Below are 22,353 nucleotides of genomic sequence, written 5' to 3'. Positions count from 1 at the left end.
CTGTCACCAGAAAGTGCTACGCAGCATAAGGGCTGAGCAGTACGATTCCCATCACAGGTTCTCAGAACTCCAGGCTGTGCAGACAGACGTCCCCGCTGGGTGCAGTTTGTAGATACATAAAGGGAAATAGGTTAGGAAATAATTAGCTACTTGAACAGTACCATTAAGCTGTAACAATGCCCTTGAAAAGAGGAAACGGGGGAAAATCAGGATGTGCTGTGGTGAGATTCATACAATTCAGCCATTAGATTAGCTGCCATTTCCTACCTTGGCACATGGACTGATACATACGGGGCCACTTGCTGGCCCAAAACAGGGGTTGAGGGCCAGGGCCAGCGGGGCTCCCAGGCCAGGATCAGGATTGGGGCCGGCAGGTTGGGGTTACAGTTAAGACCTGTAGCTCTCCCCAGTTTAGGGTCAGAGTTGGGACTGGGAAAGGTTCCAGGCCAGGGTTAAGGTCAGGGCCAGCAGGACTCCAGTAGGGGCCCAAGGCGAGGGTTAGGCTGGGGCCAGGCAGGGGGCGCTGTGTTCATTCACACAGGGGGGCTCCCTGAGTTATTTACTCAGCCAAGGGGAGGGCAGCACCCAGCATGCATCCTTGTAATGGGATGGTGGGGGTGGGCTGCACAGGATGCTGGGAGAGCTGCAGGGAAATGCTCAGCAGGAGCTTCAGGACAAGGAGCCAGCAGATCTGAGCAGCGCAGCAGGGCACCAGGGGCTGGGGATCACTGTGCAGACCAGCGCAGACAAACGGGGTGCTGAAAGACTCTGGGCAGCGAGACGGGGCAGAGGAAGCACTGGTCTCTCTGGAGGCCATAAGACCAGTACTCAGGACACTCGAGGAAGGAAAGGCCACAGAAACCCTTCTGCGTGAATAGCGGTAGTCCAGAGGGTGGAGAAGCCTGCAGCATGCCCCACGCTCCGGAGCACACACAGGTTCCTGAGACAGCAGAATATGCTGCCCCTGGGGGGAGGGAGCACAGACAAGGGCTCGGGGGATGCAGAAGCAAGAGCCTCATCCCCAGGGCCAGCTAGGGAAGCGTCCTCGTAAACTGCCTCTGTCTGACCTACAGCAGGTTTGGCTGGCTGGGCGGGGAGCCCTGGGAAAGGCTTTGTTGTATTTTTAAGTTAGAGGAAGCGGCTGGGACACAGGGCCAAGGGAAGCAGAGAAAGAATTGCTGGTTCAGCCCAGCTCTGCTGTATCCTGGGGACACTGCGTGTGCAGCTAATAGGGTTTGCGAGCTCCATGAAAAGCAGGGTGAAAGGAACTCCCCCCTACCTGGCTCTCAGCTGGCTTCTTGGGCTTTGGCTCCATTTGTTCCTTTTCCTCTTGGAACCCCAACTGTATTTCTGTTTTGTCTGAAACAACAACAAAGGACACCACGTGAACTGCACTCTGCTGGGCCATGAGCCTGGTGCTATCGGGTAAGATTAACCCTTTGGGAGTTGAGCCTCACTGAAAAGTTCTATTGAACTTTTCAACTGAATTCCAAGGATTATGAGTGGGAAGCTTATTTTTAAGTCAAGTGTTGCTGGTTTTAGGCAATTTCATCCTTAACTTCGAAATAGACACAAACCTCTCAAAGGCTCCATAGTAACTGCATCTAACTGTTAACTTACCATTGTTATTGAGAGGGGAAAGAACAGCTTGTAACTATGTTAGAACTCAGCAGAAGTTCCAGTGGATCCCAAATGGCCCTGTGGACCCTGGCTTCCCTGGCGTTTCAGGGTAGGCACTCACCACAGCGCTGGGAGGTCTTCTCCCGTCAGTGTCGGTAATCCATCTCCCCAGGCGGCAGGAGCTAGGCTGACGGAAGAATTTGTCTCTTTACCTAGCACTGTCTGCATGAGGTGTTAGGTCAGCATAGCTACTTCTCTCAAGGGTGAGTATTTTTCACCCCCCTGAGAGACTTAGCTCTGCCAATGTATGTTCCTAGTGTAGACGAGGCCAGCGCCTAACTCAAGAGGAGTTAACTGGTGTGTAGAGAACTCGAGTTCACTTGGCAGTGAAGACAGCCATTGTGTGGCGTTATCAGAGAGAAGCCAGTTGCTGTGATCTCAGTCACCATGGCCAAGATTCTCAAAAGCGACTCATGATTTTGGGTGCCCAACTTCAAACACCCTGCAGGGCCTGGTTTGCAGAGGGTGGCAGCCTGCTTTCTGGACATGTGAACAACTCCAACCACTTTTGGAAACCTGGGCCCATCTCGCTGTCTCAGCAGTTTCTGGCCCCAGGATTATGCTCTCTATAAAGCAGCTTTGTTGTCACATTTACCTGGCTGTGCTGCTGGCCCAGTCTGCATATGTGCTGGGCTGGCTGGGACAGGGGTGTTTGGATCAGAAGAGACAACCTCACTGGATTTCTTGCCCTCCGGCCCCTCCGGGATCAGATCAGCGGTGCTGTACTTCCCATTGACATGTTCAAACTCCTGAACCTGTGACCCAGATACATTCATGAATAACACACCCAGTTAGCTTGTAAAATACAGTCAGACAGCAGAGCTGCCAATCAAGAAGTTCCCAGCATTTTATAACCTCACAGACTGTGTGGCCATCAGTTTCCGGGTGAGAACAAGCTCACAGTGGCTTTGTTGCGTTTGCCAGCCAGCAGCCAGATACTTGAGCAGATCTGACTGGCCAGCACAGTTGCCTACCCAGTGTCCGGACCAGCACAGACATTCTGCATTTTGCTGCATTCCAGGCTCGGGAATGAGAAGTAGCAGCTCTACCAGGTGAGATAACGGGGGGCCTTTCACGTGCAGAAGCAGAGCTGAGAAGTCCCCCAGGCTCCCACAGACTTTGCCTCTCACTTGCTGTCCCTGCATTTACTCTGCAGGAGACATGTCTGGAAGGAGAAGGTATCCAGTTACTAGCACGGAAGTGGCTGGGCAAACAAGTGACCGTGCTAAGGCCTAACGACAGTCCGCATGCATGCCTGGGGTGAGACAGGTGTCACCAGAAACCTGAACACACACAGACTGATCAGAGTTCATTTACAGGCCGGGCTCCTGCGTGGTCCATGCCGCCACTTGAAAGCTTCTTGCTTTACCTTTGCTTTCTCCCCTGATGTATCTGACCTTGCTGTTTTCTTTCCCTTTCATGCCACAAGTTCTCTCCCACACGCCCCAGGCACTTCACATTGCTCTAGGTGGTTTCTCCTACACTGCATTTTCCCATCCTTCCTGGACAGTTGAGCACAGGTGTCTCTAAAGACACCACATAAACAGAGGTCTCTCGTTTTGGCATTTTCCCCTTTCCCATTTTGATGTCAGCACCAATTCCATTCCCAGTGTGATCTCGTCTCACAATGAACTGTGGTTGCTCACCAGAGGGTATCTGAAGGTTGGTGGCAATTAAGAACATAAGAACGGCCGTACCAGGTCAGACTAAAGGTCCATCTAGCCCAGTATCTGTCTACTGACAGTGGCCAATGCCAGGTGCCCCAGAGGGAGTGAAGCTAACAGGCAATGATCAAGTGATCTCTCTCCTGCCATCCATCTCCATCCTCTGATGAACAGAGGCTAGGGACACCATTCTTTACCCTTCCTGGCTAATAGCCATTTATGGACTTAGCCACCATGAATTTATCCAGTTCCCTTTTAAACATTGTTATAGTCCCAGCCTTCACAACCTCCTCAGGTAAGGAGTTCCACAAGTTGACTGTGCGCTGTGTGAAGAAGAACTTTCTTTTATTTGTTTTAAACCTGCTGCCTATTAATTTCATTTGGTGACCCCTAGTTCTTGTATTATGGGAATAAGTAAATAACTTTTCCTTATCCACTTTCTCCACATCACTCATGATTTTATATACCTCTATCATATCCCCCCTTAGTCTCCTCTTTTCCAAGCTGAAAAGGCCTAGCCTCTTTAATCTTCCCTCGTATAGGACCCTCTCCAAACTCTTAATCATTTTAGTTGCCCTTTTCTGAACCTTTTCTAGTGCTAGAATATCTTTTTTGAGGTGAGGAGACCACATCTGTACACAGTATTCGATACAGATACAATACAGTAGTACAGATACAATCAGAACCTTCACCCAAATCCAAACCAATGTTTTTTAACCATGGGATGTGGAAAGTTCCCCATCACTTGGCAACTCCGAAGACCCAATTCAGCTAGATACTTAAGCACATGTCTAATTTTAAACACGAGTCGTTCCACTGGCTTCAGCAGAACCACTCACATGCTTAAAGTTCAGCAGGTGATTAAGTATCTATCTGAATCAGGGTCTAACATCAAGATCAGGTGTCTTGCTCAAAGATATGCTCCGGATCAACCACAGGTACTGGGCTGGATGCAGGAATCAGTGGGGGATGTTTTCTGGCCTGTGATGTACAGGAGGTCAGGCTGGGCAGTCAGAGGTCAAGTACGCATAGGGCTTAGCAAGCAGCTTGTGTTCATAGACCCCAATGCATGTCTTTACATTGATTCTTAGAGGCATATGCAGTGGATCACTGGCAAGAAGCCATTCAGCAGGGTCTGTGACATTGACAGGAGCCCAGAACATACCTGCAATGCCACAGTTCAAATATTACCCACCTTCTTCCTTACTAGTGACATAACTCCTATCCTCGTCAGCACATGCTGGCGCGACAGCCCTTCTCGGGGAACACCATCCGCAAAGGTTTCGGCACCATCGGCTCCAGGCTCACATAAATGTCTCATGAACAAAGAGACATAAGCCCTGGGAAATGAAAGGAAGAGTTCAGTCTGACTGAGGTGCCCTGGACTCTCCTCCCCTTGCAGAGTGCTTGAAGTTCTTGTTCCCGACTGGAACCTCAGGGGAGGGAGAGAAGCCGTGTGTATTTATAGGGAGCCATTCATTTTGCTCTCCTTTAGTTTCCACACTGTGGGTCAGTGTCTCTCCGGGTGTGAAGTGTAATTATTTGTACCACTGGAGCAGTAGAGTCTCCATTGCAGTGTCCATCCTGAAGAGCTTACAACCTAAATGATGCAGTTGCCTAGGAAACCTGTCAAGATAGGCAAGGACTGATGGCCTGTCCAAGCCCGGGGTCCCCTCCACCGACGCAGAGCCTGGGCAGTGAACATGCTGGGGGCTTTGCGGCTCTTTGGGGCAGAGCTCTGATTGGAAAGCCTTTTTCATCATTTCTACAGAGCCGACAGCTGCTTTTAACTGACTGTGCCATGTTCTGTGAGAGCCCTTCTGCCTCTCCCTCGCACCAAGGGGGCGGCCTGGGGAGAGACCGACTCTAGGCAAAACTCCACTGAAGTGAATGGAGCGGGGCCCAGTTATGGGAGCTGTGGCCTGGTATATCCAGGGCACTTGCCAGGGTCCACACACTGGGCAATGCAAACGCCCCCCAGTGCAGCCGAGATTCTCTCGAGTGCTTGCTTGTACTGCACGCGTGAGAGAGTCCAGTGAAAATGGCAGAAAGCAGCCAACCGGAGCCCAGAGCCAGGAGCCAGCTGTGTCTCTCCAGGGAGTCTTTACCTAAACTCCTTCTCACTTTTCCCGCGAAGGTCTCGGACCAGCCAGTGAGAGTTGAATGCGTCCTGGGGCGGCATGCCCCACCGCATGATAGCGTTCAGGAAGGCCTTGCGCTGCCGGGCATTAAATCCAAGCACCTGCAGAGAGCACGGCCATTAGCATAACCCTGCAAGAGCATAGGGCATCTCTGAGCACCACGTACACTGCAGCAGGGTTTAGCCAGAGCTAGTCTGAACAGAATTGACGATATAAGTATGAATCAGGCCAAGCGCCCCCACGGGGTAAGGTTGGCTCTGGCTCTACCCCCATGGCAGTCACACTATGGCTTACCTCAATGTTCCCCCCAACTCTTGCCAGCAGAGGGGGCAGAGGCTTGTCTCGGTCGCTCTTCAGTTGCCTCCGTGACTGTCTCCTGCCACCTAGAGGCAATTGACATACTCTGTAAAGAAGCCACATTTGCTGATGGAGAAAACCTGGAGTGCCAGCCCTGGGATGGGTCTGCAGGCACAGCAGAACCAGTCCCTGCACTGCTCTGATGTGAATATTACTGTAGGTTCCCCTCAGCATACACACCAGTCACTACAGGCTGGGACAGATGGTGCTCGTGACCCATGTACAGGTCCCAGTAAGATCAGCAGGGATGCGGCACATGAGCTGTGGCCAGGACAAGGCTGTAGGGAGAAGTCTGGTACCTTAAAGTGGCTCACAGTGGCGTCCCAGAATCCTCTCTGCAAACAAGACAGAAGCAAACTCTGTGCACACCCTGGCCAGAGCAGGAACATCACTGCTAGGCCCTGAATTCTGGGCAAGCCATTGTGTGCATCAGGGTCCTGTTCTCTGTGCATCACACTGCAGTGCCGGAGAAACCATCCTGCATTCATTCCTGCTGAAAAACCCTGAGTGCCCGAACACAATGGCAACTAGCTTTATGGGTCTAAGCTGCTGTTTTCCTGGGGACCTCTTGTGGCCACACCTGGTACATCTCCCTCATGCACTGCAAGGACTCACTGAATTCAGCCTGTGGCTTAGGAGGATTTGCAGGCTGTACATAACAGGCTCAGTGGGGAACACCCCCAGAGATGCAGGATGCTTTCGTAGAACAGGTGCTGGTGCGCAGGTGGAATGCTGATGGTGGCCCGTCTCCTACTGGCTAATGTCACACAGCAATGCAGCAAAGGGAACACTCTTGATATGGTCAGCGACGGACAGGCAACGTCCTACCCAGCACACCCGTTCCACCTGCTATCAAGGCGGCCCAGGGCTGGACCATATCTCCTAAGAGCCTCTCACCACAGCGCAAGGACTAGACCATAACTGTGTCTGGGACCCAAGAGGCTGTGACATCAAAGTGTAAGGGAAAGAGCTAGGCACAAAGGGAGGCCTCCTGGCAACGCCAAACCAGACCCACCTTAGCAACCCATTACCGCTCGTGCCATTAAACAGTTGATCCTGGGCTCAGCTCACAGCAACATGCTGCCATGTGGGGAGCTGAGCTCGAGCAGCAGCACATTGGGCCGCTGAGGAGCGGGGAAGGAAGCATCGTGTATCATTCTGGAGTGAGCCAACGCCTGGAACAGCACTGATCAGCTCCAGGAAGAGATTCTCTCCCAAAGGAGGCAGCATCCTGAAGCCTCTGGGGGAAGCAGGATGGTAAAGGCAAAGTGAAGAAGACCCTCACAGAGGACAGACTCCTACAAGCCTCTCCAGGCCGCTCTGCCTCCAGGCCCCATCTCGTCCCAGGGACGTTCAGCATCCATGGCCCATTCAGTCCACAGCTGCTCCTCTGAGACCACCAGCAAGCATAACAACTGGTGCCAGGGGCTCTTTTGACATAGAGCTTTGTCATAAGTAGATAGGTAAGGTAAGGGTTAATTTTCTTTTGCCTGTAAAGGGTGAACAAAGGGAACCAAACACCTGACCAGAGGACCAATCAGAGAACTGGATTTTTTTAAAAGTCGGGGCAGGAATTGTGTACTCTAGGTCTTTTGGTTTTCCCAGCTATGGAGGAAACATCTTTTCTGCTAACTCCTATTTCTTTCTAATATTTTCCTACAAAGTGTGAGTACAAAGGCCACAAGGCAAATAGGCTGTTATATGCTTTGTGTTGTATTTACAGGTGTGTTGATGTGCTGCTGGTATTAATTTGGCTATCTTTTTACATCAGGACTGTTCTATTCAATTCTTATAAGCAAGAGGCCTGTATTGATCTCTAAGGCGTATTCACGTTTTTATTTCTTTCTTTTATATAAAGTTTTTTAAGACTTGTGGAGTTCTTTCCAGTGAGGCAGAGATGGGAAAGGAATCTCTTGTTGCCCAAAGAAGGCCTCTGTGTTATATCGGTGACAGGCTAGAGGGGAGGGAAAAAGCCCAAACTCTGTGTTCCTCAACCTTCCTATTGTCCCAGGGCGGGAAAAGGCTACAGGACAAAGGGAGGGGGAATCTCTTGTGTGAGCTGACTAGGTGAATGCATAGCCTCGGGGAAGCTAGATTGCCTCTCCGGTTGTATTCAAGGAGTGAAGTATAGCATCGCACCGGCTAACCCAGGAAAGGGGGGGAAGCTGGGGGATGAGATAGGGAGACCCAGGGGTCTGGGTCTTGGGGGGTTTCTCCAGGGAAAGTCTGGGGGGACCAGAGCGAGGCAGGCGCTATATTCCTGTCTGGTGGCAGCGAGATAAATCCAAGCTGGGTATAAGCTTGGGGGAGATTCACAGTAAGCACTCAGATGTTGAACTCTAAGTCCAGATTTGAGACAGACGTTTATTACAAGCTTCTCCACGAAGAACCAGGCTGGGATGTTCCAGGCATTTCAGAAAGACCCAAAAGCCCGCAAATGGAGCCAGTGTGCAGCCACTCCTGACCGGGGCCAGAAGAGGAGCAGGGGGCTAACAGGGGTACCCCACATCCCAAATCCACCACCTGCCAGCCAGTCTCCTCCAGGCAATATGTTTTTATCCAGTTTGCCTGTCTGTCATTCTCGAAGGACCTGGCACTGGTGAGGGCAACTCAGGGAGGTAGGCAAATCCCTGGCGCTGTCGGGAGGGAGGAATTTGAAGAGTAATAAATGCCATAACTCACTCTGACCTTCGGGTCTTTCTTCAAAGTCTTCATCTTCATCCTCAGAGCCGATGGAGTATTCGGACTGGTTATCAGAGAGCTCGTCCTGCCACTCTGCAGAGCACAGGGGGACAGAGGTCAAAGGAGCGGTCTTGTGCCAGCCAACCTCTCCACATGCCCTCAGGAGAGAGATCTGGGACCCAACACAGGGATGAGATTTCCCTAGAGAGGCTTGGATGGACCTGGTCCTTCTACTTGCCAAGGCCTTTCCCACCTGAGCAGCGGAGAGGGGCAGAAGTCTGGCCACTACTGCCAGTGTAAGAAGCCACCGGTAAGGGGGGGCATTTCCCCCTGTCTCTGCCCCCCCCATCCCAACACAGAGGGGTGGTGGGGACCAGCTGGAATACAGCTCTGCTCTGCCAATTCACAGCTGATGGATGGGGTCCCTTGAGGAGCATAATCAGCTGGCATCACTGAGACCAATGCATGGCATCCTAGCCACCAGACTGATTCCACCTGCTGTCAAGACAGAGCACAGCAGGACCATGACTTCAAAGAGTCCAGCACTACAGGACGAGAACTAACCCTAGTTGATGTCACGTCCTCTCAAGACCTAAACAACCCCTTGGCTGCTCTGATTTGTGTCAAGACCAGGACAAGCTGGGACTCACGGAGCCATAACCTGGTCTCTGAGAACCTCCAAGCCTTGAGATCCTGCCCAGAATCTCTAAGCTCTGATTGCAATACATTGCTTATCCATGTGCTCTGCATACAATACCTGTCCCATACCATCTCCCCCTCCCCCCGGCACTAGTAACACGGCAAGAGAACAGCTCAGCCAGTGGCAGAGCGACTGTCGCCCCTCAAACACCAAGTGCAACTGAAAGCCTGGTCATGCTCCTTTTTCTCAGTCAAAACCCAACAGCCCAACCCCCTTTCCAGCGGCCTTATGTGGATCTGAGGGCAGAAGTTGTACCTTGGTCCTCTTGCGAGGCATCATTGTAATTGACCTGTTTGCGGATCCTCTTCCCTTTGCCAAGGTTCCTGGCCAGATCTTCCTGCTGCTGCTCATAATGGTGCCTGAGCAGCTTCTCCCAGTAGTCGGGGTCCACATTCTCCTCCTGTTTGATGATCTCTCGTTCAACCTCCTCCTGAAAGCAAAGGAGAGTGAGAGGGTGGTGAGCATAGGTGGCCTCAGCTCCATGCTAGCCCTGCCCCAAACAGACCCCCCGTTCCTGAAAGGCACTTCAAAGAGAGGAGGGCTGAGAGCACACGTGCCGGGGATGCCGGGGCTTCAAGCGCTGCCAGCCCTGCAGGCAGGAGACTCTGCTTCTGTCCCTTATTACCCAGGTGCAAACGTTATGTTCAATAAACTGTCCCTCTTCAGATCCTGCCATTTCTCCTACCCAGCAAGGGCGACCTTGGTGCCAGGGCACAGCTGGGTGTCGGCCCGGGGCACTGCTTCCTGCCAGCCATTCGCACCCCCAAAACACCCCCTACAATCATGGCTGTGTAACCCTGCTAATGTCCAGGGAGAAATCTACTAGGGCTTCCAGAAATAAACACCCAGCATGGGCCTGAGAGAGATGAAGAAGAGCAAGTCCAGCGACTGTCAGGGGAGTAAGCGGTAGTGGGATGATACGTGAGAAGCAGCGTGCTTGGTCCCAGACTCCCAGGGGTTTTGTCTGCTGGGCAGACACACCCCTCTGTAGATCAAAATAAATGCGACTGCTGCCTTGGGGGCAGGTCATTCCCTCGAAGCACAGGGGTCACGCCAGGAGAGGTGGGCAATGAGGACAGGACACCCCACTCAGACACCATCTGTCAGGGGTTTATCTGGCCCCGCTCACCATGTGCCTCAGAGTATCCTCACAGCACCCCTGGGAGGCAGGGCAGGGCTGTTACCCAACGTTACAGAGGGGCACTGAGACACTTGTTGAGGCTCACACGGGGAGTCTGGGACAGAGCACAGAACTGAACCGCCCTCTGTGGGTGCGCTGGAGTCGGGCTGTCCAGAGACAGCTGTAAGGACAGTGAATTCACCTGGCTGGGGCTGTCTCCACACCCAGCAGAAGGCTCAGCTCTGTCTGTGGAGTGATCTCAGAAGCTGAGATTTCACTGGTAGAATAGGAGGGCCACGTACAGCCTCCTTCTCCAGCCCCCAGAACGTGGCAGGCAGCAGCCATGCCAGGCCCAAGTCTGTGGGTCCCAGTGTCGCAGAGCACCTGCCGACTGCATGCTGGGGCTCTCGGGCAGCTCTGTCCGCTGAACTCAATAAACTCTATCACGCACACGGAGGGGGTAGGGGGGTGATTCCTGGCTTCTGCACAATTATTTGCCAAACACAAAAAAAAAGAGGAGGAGGAAACGCAAACGGGAAAGTACCCAAAAAGATTAAATTCAAGACATGATACTAATCACATTACCACACCGTCCTCTTCTCGCACAACATACTGGGCCACTTTAAAGGAGCTGAGATACTCGTTCATGTTCTGCAGCTCCGTATCATCAGTAGCATCCTGGTTCCGATCCAGAAGCTTCGAGATGGCAGCGTCGTCGTAGTGGATCACACTGCTGTCCTCCACGTCCTTATTGTCCCCTGAATGGCACAACCAGGGAGGCGTGAGAGGACCCTCCCCAGAGCTGGGAACAGAGCACTGCCTCGACATTCCCCTCCCCAGAGCCAGATGCATCGGGAGGGGAACAAAGCACCAAGGAATTGCACAGAGGCAGAGGAACAGGCGAGCAAGTGGCACATAAACTTGCAAACAAGCTGCAAAAGCCTAAGTCAAGGATCTTCTGGCTACAAACTTGCTGATCCCTTTCGTGTCCTCCACGCCCTCCCCCGACACTGCGCTCTGCCTAATCTCAGCAGTCAATGCCATCGGAGGGCAGCAGTTCTCTAGCGCTTTACGTACCTGGCGGGGTGCTGCCATGTTTCTTTTTCATGCTTGGAGTGACGGCGCCCCCTTTGGATGACAGTGCTTCGGGAAAGGGAGTCATAGGGTCAGGCATGGTGATCCGCTGGCCCTGTGACATCATGCCTGAAACAGAAAGGGCAGCGGGGATGTGGGTGGGCTGGGAAGTGGCAAGACAATACAGACTGGTGAAGCTTAAAAAGACCTTGTACGTTCTCTTGGGCTTCTCATTCAGGACATTTTCCCTCCCCATCTCACCTTCCACATCATCTTTGAAGAGCTCCTCCGTCCCAAACTTCAGAATGTCGTCCAGCTCTTGCTTAGTCATGGAGCCCGACTTGGAGCCCAGCCCTGGACGGACGACCAAGTGGGTCAGCATCATCTTCCTCTTGGCCACTTGGGTGATGCGCTCCTCCACGGAGGCTCTCGTCACAAAGCGGTAGATCATCACCTTCTTGTTCTGTCCGATTCGGTGAGCTCTGCTAAACGCCTGTGGGGAACAGCGCCCTGGGGAATTACTGGCAAGCCTTGTCTGACCAATCCTTGGTCTCAACAACCAACTGGGCCCTTCCCTCCATGTCACCAGCAAGTCACGCACAGGGGCACAGTCTGGGGACAGGAACCCCCCATTCTCATCCTGACAGTGGGAATCTAGACAGTCAGTGTTTCCAATACTTAACGGGCGTTACAGGCTGAGTTGGGAGCGGTGAACAAAGGGCGAGTGGTAAACCAAGAACCTGCTAGCTGCAAACACGTTCTGCATTTATCCTCCATCCCCCTCTCCTAACAGGGGAGCAAATCTCATTGGAGGGGTTGAAAAGCTTGTGTGTAACTGAAGGGCAATAGTTCATTAGCACCATTTACCTGGAAATGGGATCTACACCGTGTTTCCTTTTCCATGGTTACTAGGGCATTTGCTTTGTGTCTTAGGAGTCTCACCTACTCCAGTTGCTTACTGCCCACCCCAGGTGGGAATGGTCAGCTAGGGAGTTCACAAGTGGCTGATGTGAAAACAACAGCAGCAGCATCTCAAATGTGATAAGGAATAAGCAGCACGATGCAGTGAGAATCCTATGGAACAAAGACCCTCTTCTCATAAAAAATGTCTGCCATAGAAAAGAAAGAGGCCAAAGCAATCCCAGAAGCCACAGAAAGCAGAAGGGCTTTGAAATGGAGTCACCCCTTCCTAAATTTTCCAAGAAGCATCAGCAGCTCTTTAGAGGAAAAAACTATTTAAATTTACACTGCGTGCCAGCAAGCGTACAGGAAATGCAAATGGGAGGATGCAGCTGGAACGTACTCACTATAGCGTAAGGAAAAGAAAGCGCAACACACCTGGATGTCATTGTGGGGATTCCAATCAGAATCATAAATAATGACGGTGTCAGCCGTTGCAAGGTTTATGCCCAGACCCCCAGCTCGGGTAGAGAGAAGAAAACAGAACTGCTGAGCACCAGGAGCTGAGGAAGACAAACCCACAAGGTGGCGAAAGGTGAGACTGAAAGGGGCGTTGGTTTAGCTGGACATGCGGGACATTGTGTTTAGGGGATAAAACACAGGGAGCATTCGGTCTAAACAAACCCACCAAAAGCAAACAAGAGGGGGTGGATTAACAAGTGTGTCAGTCACTAGAAATCTGTTATTGGGAAAAAATAAAATGCCGGCTCTCAGGGGAAGCTTGGCAATTCACTGAGACATACGAGTCCTTCAGACTAGCAGCACCTGTCACTAACACCCTGCGGCATGATTAAAAGCGTCTAAGTCAACATGTTACAAAGATCCCTCATTATGCTGCACAGTGCTGGACTTGCAAATGTGAGCCCGACAGGCATATCTGCAAAACCCACTCCGGCATAGCACGTGTGCACCCTCTGGGGCGTGCAGTTACCTGCTTCATGAGCAAAGGCAGGGTTTGGTGGGCACAGATAGCCAGATTCTGAGCTCGGCTGCGTGGTGTCAATCCATGTGATTGCACACAGGCGTTTTGGCTGGCTCACCTGTTGCCTTTTGGAAAGCCTGGCCCAGAACATCTGTCAAGTTTTCAGCTGTCTGATGATATTTAGCATACTAGCTCCACAAGAGTTAGCACAAGTCAGTGCACGCGAGCTGGGAATCACGAGCTCATAGTGTGGATGTAGCCTTAGTAATTACTGACAGACTGAAAACCACTTTGCTCTCAGACACCCCTAGCTGCATCGGGCCCAGCGGTGCTCACTCCGGTGAGTTCAGCTCTCAGTGTCAAGAGTTGTGGAAACAAGTAAGTGGATTCATGTTCTGGATGATTCAGATTCTTCACGTTGCGTGCAGTGCCTGTTTCAGGTGCTAGTACACGTGGGAGACCAGGCTCCTTAAGGGGAGCACATTGAAACACTAGTTTCGGGAAAGTGCAGCTTGCACATGTGCAGGGAAGTAGCTATCAACATGCTGTACACAGCCACCCATATTCACCAGCTGGCCAATACTCAGCCAGTCAGACACCACATTATACACTGGTTCCATCGCTAGTGCAGCAGGTGCAACTACACACACAGACTTAGCACTGTGTTAGTCACCTGCCTGATACAGAACAAAACTCCTGTGGCTCACCCTCAGAACCGTTACCCTCCAAGACATTAAACCCGCATCCTAGATTGCTGCCTGCACCATGCATGGAAAGGAAAGCTCGGATTTTTTAGTATTCTTTACAAATAATAATAATAATGCACACCATTAAACCTGTCGATGGCTTCCTGGCGCAGGCCTCCCGTGATCCCTCCATCTATCCGCTCGTACTTGTAACCCTCGTGCTCCAGGAAATCCTCCAGCAAATCCAGCATTTTCGTCATCTAGAGAGAGAATCCCACCATAAGCCACTGCGCACTGCCCTGGAGTGCGGGACTAGGGGGCACACAAACGCAACACTTGGGGGGAGATTTTCCCTGAAAACAAAAAGTGGGTTTGGCCAGTGGGAAATGACATCTCACCCCTGGAAACTGAGCTGCCGAAAGGAGCAGGCATGTGGGTACCATTTGCACACACACACACAAATGTGTTTGGAAGCCTGAGGCGCTGTTTGCATTACCCAGAGGGCTGATCTGGGCCTAAGAGCATAATTCCAAGGGCGCCACCCCCAATTCCAAATCATAGCCGCCAGCGTATGACTGAATAGAAACAGCAGTAACATTATAAACAAGCTATTGTGATATTAATTGCCATTATAGGGCACCTTTTATATGAGTTCTTAGTGTGCTTTGCAAGCACTTGCAAATTAAGCCTCAAAAATCCCCGGGCACATGAATTAGTATTATTATCTCTGTTTTACACATGGGTAAAATTATGTTAAGAAAGATTAAATGACTTGCCAAAGGCCATAGTTCAAGTCATTGGCGGAGCCAGGAATACAACCCACATATCCTTACTTCCAAAATCTGCTGCACCAACCCTTAGATACACTGTCACCATTTCTCTCATTCATCTCAATCTGTATCTACTAAAAATCCCCTAGTACAGAAACAGATGTAGAAAAACCATTCTGGTCCTTTACCTTCAACACAGTTAGCAGAGTTTGTGATCAAAATGACACCACAGGGAAGTGAGGCTAAAACATTCGCCTGTCACTTATTAAGTAAAATAGCCAATTGGAGGAAACGCCTTCCCTCCGAATTCCCAGAGTTTTGGGCTTTGAGTCTTGAAGGCGAGAGGAAAGAAATTCTCTTCACTCACCTGGGAGAAGATCAGGACCCTGTGTCCCCCATCTCGCAGCTTCTTCAGCATCTTTTGCAGCAGCATCAGTTTCCCAGAAGATTTAACCAAAGAATTCCCATCATAGGATCCATTTGGCAAAACCGGAGCCTCCTGAGAACAGCGTAAGTGGATCCTTGGTTGGTGGAGGGAGTCTTTACTTTTGCCATTCTAGGGGCACAGCCTGTCCACACTGAAGTCAATGGAGGATTGCCACCAACTTCAGCAGGAGCAGGATTCATCCCCTAGACGATTATTATAAATGGTCAGTTGGGGGATGAGGGTCAGAGACAGAGCCTGTTGGCTACCCACTTGCTCTGCCTTCTGGATGTCTGTGGTGGTTTTGTAACATTAAACATAAAGCTAGCCAAACACTGAAGACCGCAAGCCATGCTGGAGAAAGATTAATGAGAAATTCACTGGGTTTCAGAGAGGAGATGCCCACCTCAGATTGTTCAGGCCAGAAAAAATTGCCTGCCTTTAAGCTGATTTTGATGTAACAACCTGGAGGATGCCTTGAGCATGTGTATTGAAAAGAAAAGGAGCAGAAACATTGGCCCTCGTCAATGCACACATACATTATAGATCTGGAGGTTCTGAAGTGAGATAACTTACCACAGCAGCCACAGGAAAGAGGTACGGGTGATTACAGCACTTCTTCAAATCCATCATGATATTGAGCAGTGACACCTGGTTCCCACCGCCTTTGGAATTCAGGGCTTCAAAATTCCTTGTCAAGATGAACTTGTAATACTTCCTGCATTAACAGTGATGGGCAAGGCATTACCACCAACATGGGATTGGCCTAAGAGGAATGAAGGGATCAAATTCATCCCATTGACTTCAATGGAGTCATACCAGGAAAAGAACTGGCCCAGACACTTAAAAAATGTGATTCTATCTCTGCAAGTCCTGGTCAGTCGAGTTACTCCGCTGCTCTCTTGGATAACTCAGTCCCGGTGAGAGTCCTCGGATGAGGTGGGTGGGTGAAGTGTTAAGAAATATTCCTGCTGCTGTGAGAAGAGAGCTTGTGCCCCAGAGTGGGTATTTCCTGGAAGATAAATTAACCTTTCCCTGCTGCTTCTCCTGAATGTCAGTGGAAAGCTGGGACTGTCAGCAAAAAACGGATTGTACCCAGGCATGCAAGACCAGCCTTCAGTCCAGCTGCTCTAGCCTTGACCCAGAGCACTCCCACTGGACTCAGAGGAGTGACTCCACATTTACACTGGCGTAACTGAAAGCAGAATCTGGCCCCCAGGGCTTAATCCATTCAGCAGTAGAGCAAGCGGATTTTACCTCGGGGAAGTCTAACTATTCAGGAGAACACCAGGTGCATTCTGGCGAGAGAGAGAGCTGTAGCATTCATACTCCACACAGCTCCAGCTCTCAGGCTTCCAATGGCTACGAGAATTTTAATGATTTTTCAGATCCCTCATTTTTGCCATGTGCCAGGCGCTGCACAGGGCAAGGAGCCAGGCTTCCATTTACCAAATCCTCTGTCAGAGGAACTTGTCCCACCCAGCTGCCATGACAGTGTGACCTCTCCGAAGGAACCAGGGCCGCTAACTCTTACCAAGGCTGAATGCTTCAGTGCAGATTGTGGTGTGTGGCCTCTCCCCTAACAATCCATTTCAACGCCTTCCGCATAGGCTGCGGTCTCACTGCACCGAGCACCAATGAGACAGCACAAAAGGAACCAATGGCATTGTGCCCTTGTGCTTCCAGAAGAATCATCTGTAACCCTCTGTGATTTAGGTTACTAGCACTTACTTCTGCATCTGGCTGAGCTCCACTCTCACAATCAGCTCTGTTTTTGCAGGCATGTTCTTGAACACATCTGCCTTCAATCGCCGGAGCATATGGGGACCCAATAGATCATGGAGTTTTTTTATCTGGTCCTCCTTGGAGATGTCAGCAAACTCTTCCAGGAATCCTTCCAGGTTGCTATAAAAATAACCCATAATGAGATAGCACATAGCAGGTCATGGGAGACTCATAGTCCAAGCAATTCATATCCTCAGGATTTAAATGAAGAAAGCTCTACAGAATACAATGGAAGCATCCTCCCACCATGTGAATGTAGTTCCAGTTATACAGAGGAATGGTACATGCCACGTAGAGCAGATTTACTGCTACTGTTCCGACATTAGACATTAGCCAAGTTCCAAAGCCACCAACGCCTCCTTCTCGGGAGGAAGAGGACGGATCTAAGAATCTTTTACCCACAAGTCCAGTGACTGCTGGGGAAGGCAATAAGCCCAGATGGGAGTATCCCAGAACTATATACATGTAATGTATATGACATGAATATTTATTTATTCTAGCACAGTGCTGCGACTGTTTCCTTCTGCCATCTATCCGTCGGTCTGTCTGCCTGCCTCTCTGTGACACTCACCCAGCCAGCGAAGGGAAATAGTGCAACTTACTTAAACCTCTCCGGGGTCAGGAAATTGAGCAGGTGGAAGAGCTCCTCTAAGTTGTTCTGGAGCGGCGTTCCAGTCAGCAGCAGCTTGTAGTCAATCTTGTAGCTATTTAATACCCTAAAGAACTTGGACAAGAAGCCGAGTCAGGTGGGAGCAGTTCAGTTGGGGGGCAGAGGGACCTGCTTGGTCATTTTAGAACTTTTGGTTCTGCTTATCTGAAGTGCAGCTGATGCGTGTAGTAGCCTCCACTCCCTCCTCTTAGCCATCCCAGCCACAGACCCCATCGGTCAGACTAGCCCAGGGAATCCTTTCTCTCCCTAGGGAGACCTGGAGGAGTTCCTCTAACCAAGGTGACACTGGCTGCCCTGCTGAAACGATCATCCTGCCAGCGTGACTTGAGTAAATCTCACGTGGTTTGAAACTGAATCTGCCCTGGGCTTCTTGTGACTGGAAGAAGACTCTCAATTTCCCTCAGTCTTTCCATTTCCAAGCCAGAAAAGCTTGGGAGCCCTGAGGATGCATCTCATTTAACCCAAGGGGACGGAGAGAAGGAGAGAGGGCGTCTTCCTTTGCTCTCAGGTGACCCCTTCAGGCTGGCCTGGCAGCAGTGCTGACCAGCTCTGTGGCGTGGGATGGGGGGCTGTCACCTCAAGGCTTCTCAACCAGGCAGGTAAGCCAGTCCATTGTGGGCCATGGAGGGGAGTGAATCCTGCAGGGTCAGCTCCCTCCCTGACACTGGCAACATATTGCTGCTGCTGGACTCGGCAATCTTTTATTATTATTATTTCTAATCTCTTCAGTTTCGCTCACATCAACGTAAAGCCATGTAGTGCCCTGTGGAGTCTGAATGCCAACCGCCAGGTTTCTTTTTCCTTTGTTAAAAAATCCACCTTGCCTCTTTTCTGTGTTTTTACCTCCATTTGGAATCTGTGACTGTCACCAAACAGACTCCCCTGCTCCCACCCTGGGACATCCCAGGCAGGCAAAGCGTCCTGTCCTCCTCCTCTCTCTTCCCCCAGCTCCCATCAGAGACAGCCTGAAGGCTCCGCTGGACTCCAGCCATGCCCCAAACATGCCAGTCACATCTGCTGACTTGAGCGTGTCTGGACTACCTCCTGCCTCACCAAGCTGCCAGCTGTGCTCCAGTGACAGGACCTGTAATGGCTGTGATGATGCAAGAGGCAGGAATAATCCAGATGAGATTCAAACCCCAAGTAGAGTTTGGGAGACGGAGGGGAAATTATCTTTTGATGTGCTGCAACCTGAGCAAATCTGTTCTGGACCCACAGAGGAGATCTAAGAGGAGTGTAGCCTCGATGGGGCAATGCCTGGAACGGTGAATGTACATCCAAGTAACATTCTTCCCAGCTGCCATGAAAGATACTTACTTTGGATTGGTTGTTCTTCAGCCTGTGAGCTTCATCCACCACCAGACACGCCCACTCTATAGAGCCTAAAACAGCCTGATCAATAGTGATCAGCTCATAGGATGTGAGCAGGACGTGGAATTTAATCTGGGCTTCTTTCTAGATGAAATAGAGAGAGAGAATATCACAGATTAAAGAGACCAAGGGGACATGGCTGCCACTGGCCCTCAGTGCTTCTCTATACTACACACATCCCAACACGTGAAGAAAAATGTGGACTTGTTTCAACCGCACTGCAAAATGCCAGCAAGCCCAGTCTAGGAATGAATCAAGCCAGCAGAAAATCTATATCCATCTGAGCATTAAAATGAATTAGGGAGCTATATACCAAACAGAAAAGGATCCTGCAGAAATCTGTAAAGCCCATCATAAATCTGCTGCATTTATAAACAGTGTCAGCTTTTCTCTTTGGAGAACAGTTGATTCAGCTTCTTGGGAATCTCACCCTCTGTAGGTCAGACTGTGCTCTCATTTGCACTGGTGTAAATCCCAAGTAAATCCATTGGCTTCAGGAGAGTTACTCTGGATTTAAACTAGCACAAATGAGTGCAAAAATTTCCCATCCCTACCTCTTTCCCTCCCCTCCTGCTGGAATCCTGCTTTCTGATGTTCTGATTCACAGGCCAGTCCATATGAAACAGAAACTACAGTTCTTTATCTTACAGAGAGTGCTAAACTGAGAAAATCACATGGGGAAGGAGCCTGCATCCTGGCACAAAGAATACAATTCACCAAAGTCCAAGGACAGCAAATACCTTGCTGCAGTGGTAATGTATGTGGGTGGAACACATATCCCAGGGACAAAGAACCTGTCTCAAAGCCATTAGACAGAATGAGAGCTGAGATAATGGGAGCCCAGATGAGCACGAGGAGTTTGCAATTCCCAAGACAGCCCCAAAGAGAGAGACAGATGCCTGGAGAGGCTCATTAAGAGAGTATTTCTTTTGCCATTTGTTAGCAGGCTTAGAGAGCAGAATTTCTCTGCATACCCAACAAGTAAGACAGTTAATCTTTCCTAGCATCTTTCACCCTCTCCCTTGCCAATAGTAGAATTTGCTTTGTCTCAGGCAGGGTCAGGGTTGTAGCTAGCCAGGACTTACTTTCATTCGGAAAACCTTCTTCCCACTCCGGATGGCATTGTCTTCAAAGGAGAACTCATTTTCTCGGATCACAGCCCGGCTTTCCTTATCCCCCGTGTAGGTCACAACATAGAAGTCAGGTGCCCACATCTCAAATTCTCGTTCCCAGTTGATAATAGTGGAGAGAGGGGCACTAACCAGATACGGCCCTTTCGAGTGGCCCTGTTCAGAAAGACAAATTCCAGGTGAGTATGCTGCACCCAGGCTCCCACGAGATGCCAAGGAAGTAAGGACTGCCTCCGCGGGTGCCAAATACCTCTTTGTACAGGGAGTATAGGAACACGATGGTCTGCACCGTCTTCCCAAGCCCCATTTCATCAGCAAGGATCGTATCAGTTCCCTGGGCCCAGGAGAACCTCAGCCAGTTCAGTCCCTCCAGCTGGTAAGGATGTAAGGTGCCGCCTGTTGCATCAATATACCATGGCTGCTTGTCAAATTTAACTGTAGGCTGCAAGGGAAAGAGGCAGAATGCAAAGTCTGCAGAGCCTGTTCATCCCCTCACCTTCCTTCTCTCTATAGCCCGCTAGGTTCCTGGTCAAGGCTTTAGCACAGACAGGCCCACATCAAGATTTAAATGCAGTTCATACAGTTCCAAAATGCAGTCCTTCTCAATACAGAGCTGCAGCCTGCAGAGACCACAGGTTCCAGCATGCAGTGTTCCATTTTGTGTCCAACACCTGAGAAAATCCCTTTCCTCTTGATAATTCTGCTTAAGGAATGAACAGAGAAAACCTGTGGGGCGTGGCCATTCAGGTGAAGGTTCTGCATTGCATGTTTCTATGGGCTGCTCCTCCACCGTACAACTGAGGGCAGCTGAAAATGGTTCCCTTTGATGTAAATGAGATGCAGCATTAGCCCCCCTGGAAAGTTACCAGTGAGACCCAGGACTGGACAAGGTTTGGGCTTTAACACAAAGAAATACTGAAACAAACTACAATGTTTCTTAGGAGCATGCAAGAATGGGGAGCCAGTGAGAGTCTCAGCTGAGTCACATGCTCCTGCGCTGCTGTGTTCACACCCCACTTACATCAACAATAGGAGTTTCTGGAGGTTTTTCTAGTTTTTCTTCCTTCAGTTTTCTCCCTTTCTTGTTCAGCCTCTTTGGAGGTTGGATATCATCCCCCAACATCAGCTCCCTGGAAGAGACCATTGAACAGAGGGCATGGATAAGAAAAGGGGAGCTGGATAGGCAGAAGGATATTCCCCTCATGGCGTCCACACATGAGCTTAGAATTCCCAGCCAATCTCCATTCGCTCTTTCCCCACCAAAACTTCTCCACCCCAGCCCCAGCTGAATCGTTTAGGATGTAGGTTATAACAAGCCAGGCAATGTCACCCAAAATACATGTAATAATTTACTCAAAATAAAAGCACTCCTATATTTTTCCCTAAAAACTAGACAGAGCCCAGCACAACAGATTGTCTTGGAAATGCAATAAGTCAAATTAATACTACTGCTAAAAATGAATGGCCACAGCACACAGACAGCTGGATACTTGAGATACTACAGATAGGCAGTAAACAGATATGTGAACTAGAGATTTTGGGTGCCCAACTTGAGACACCTTAAAAGGCTCTGATTTTCAGAAAGTACAGATCACCCACGTAATGAAAATCCATCTCCTTTAAGGTGGTTCCAGTTCTTCACTCAAAATATGAGGCACCAAAAATCGCCAGTCACTTTAGATGCTGTAGATCTGCATGGCTCTATAGTGCCTGTGCAGACTACAGACTGCACTGCCTCCCTGACTCATACCTGTGATTCCAGTACATCTGTTTCAGGTTTTCATAGTAGGGGATGTCTATGTCATCAATCTCCCAGGTACACTGGTCGTAGGGTAAATCTTTCCACTTGATCAGGTAATGGACATCTCCCTTTTTATCAAAGCTAGAATGCATAATATATAAAATCACGTCACTGAAATGACATAATGTAACAAACATCACCTGAGTTGGTGTTTCCCTTGTATGGAAACATCTCCCTGATGAGACAGCTTCCTCTCTCTCAAACACAAACTCTCAAGCCTTCAGAGCCTGGAAGTCTCAGCAGAGTTCAGTTAAAGTCCATTGAAACAGAGAACCCTGCACCCAACAGAACATGAAACAGAACATGCTCAGGTCTCCTGTCAGCTAGCACCCAGGAGATTCACACAGAGCCAGTGGAGGAAAGAATGCCAGAGATGGGCTGCTTGTGTGATAAATCTCTCATACACGTGCACAAAA

At 50.2% G+C, this 22,353-nt stretch overlaps 1 protein-coding gene across 4 annotated transcripts in view; it reads right to left on the bottom strand.

Annotated features, from left to right (window-relative positions):
- Positions 1-22,353, bottom strand: part of CHD5 (chromodomain helicase DNA binding protein 5) — an 86,441-nt gene that overhangs the window by 14,974 nt on the left and 49,114 nt on the right. For 3 of the 4 annotated variants that reach the window (XM_032763734.2, XM_032763736.2, XM_032763738.2), the window contains 21 exons: positions 21,887-22,018; positions 21,158-21,266; positions 20,387-20,578; positions 20,092-20,292; positions 18,953-19,090; positions 17,568-17,689; positions 16,912-17,085; positions 15,757-15,898; positions 15,124-15,255; positions 14,129-14,246; positions 12,757-12,881; positions 11,680-11,911; positions 11,422-11,547; positions 10,930-11,102; positions 9,480-9,654; positions 8,525-8,617; positions 5,780-5,868; positions 5,453-5,586; positions 4,540-4,684; positions 2,276-2,435; positions 1,280-1,359 (listed from right to left, as the gene is read on the bottom strand). In XM_032763734.2, the coding sequence (XP_032619625.1) occupies positions 1,280-1,359; positions 2,276-2,435; positions 4,540-4,684; positions 5,453-5,586; positions 5,780-5,868; positions 8,525-8,617; positions 9,480-9,654; positions 10,930-11,102; positions 11,422-11,547; positions 11,680-11,911; positions 12,757-12,881; positions 14,129-14,246; positions 15,124-15,255; positions 15,757-15,898; positions 16,912-17,085; positions 17,568-17,689; positions 18,953-19,090; positions 20,092-20,292; positions 20,387-20,578; positions 21,158-21,266; positions 21,887-22,018 (2,992 nt within the window). The remainder of the gene's footprint in view (positions 1-1,279; positions 1,360-2,275; positions 2,436-4,539; positions 4,685-5,452; positions 5,587-5,779; positions 5,869-8,524; positions 8,618-9,479; positions 9,655-10,929; positions 11,103-11,421; positions 11,548-11,679; positions 11,912-12,756; positions 12,882-14,128; positions 14,247-15,123; positions 15,256-15,756; positions 15,899-16,911; positions 17,086-17,567; positions 17,690-18,952; positions 19,091-20,091; positions 20,293-20,386; positions 20,579-21,157; positions 21,267-21,886; positions 22,019-22,353) is intronic. The other variant, XM_032763735.2, reaches the window with a different exon arrangement.

Source organism: Chelonoidis abingdonii, chromosome 23 (assembly GCF_003597395.2).
Source record: "Chelonoidis abingdonii isolate Lonesome George chromosome 23, CheloAbing_2.0, whole genome shotgun sequence".
NCBI lineage: Eukaryota > Metazoa > Chordata > Testudines > Testudinidae > Chelonoidis > Chelonoidis abingdonii.
The sequence above is the reverse complement of the archived record's forward strand: the minus strand, read 5'-3'. Positions and strand labels throughout refer to the sequence as shown.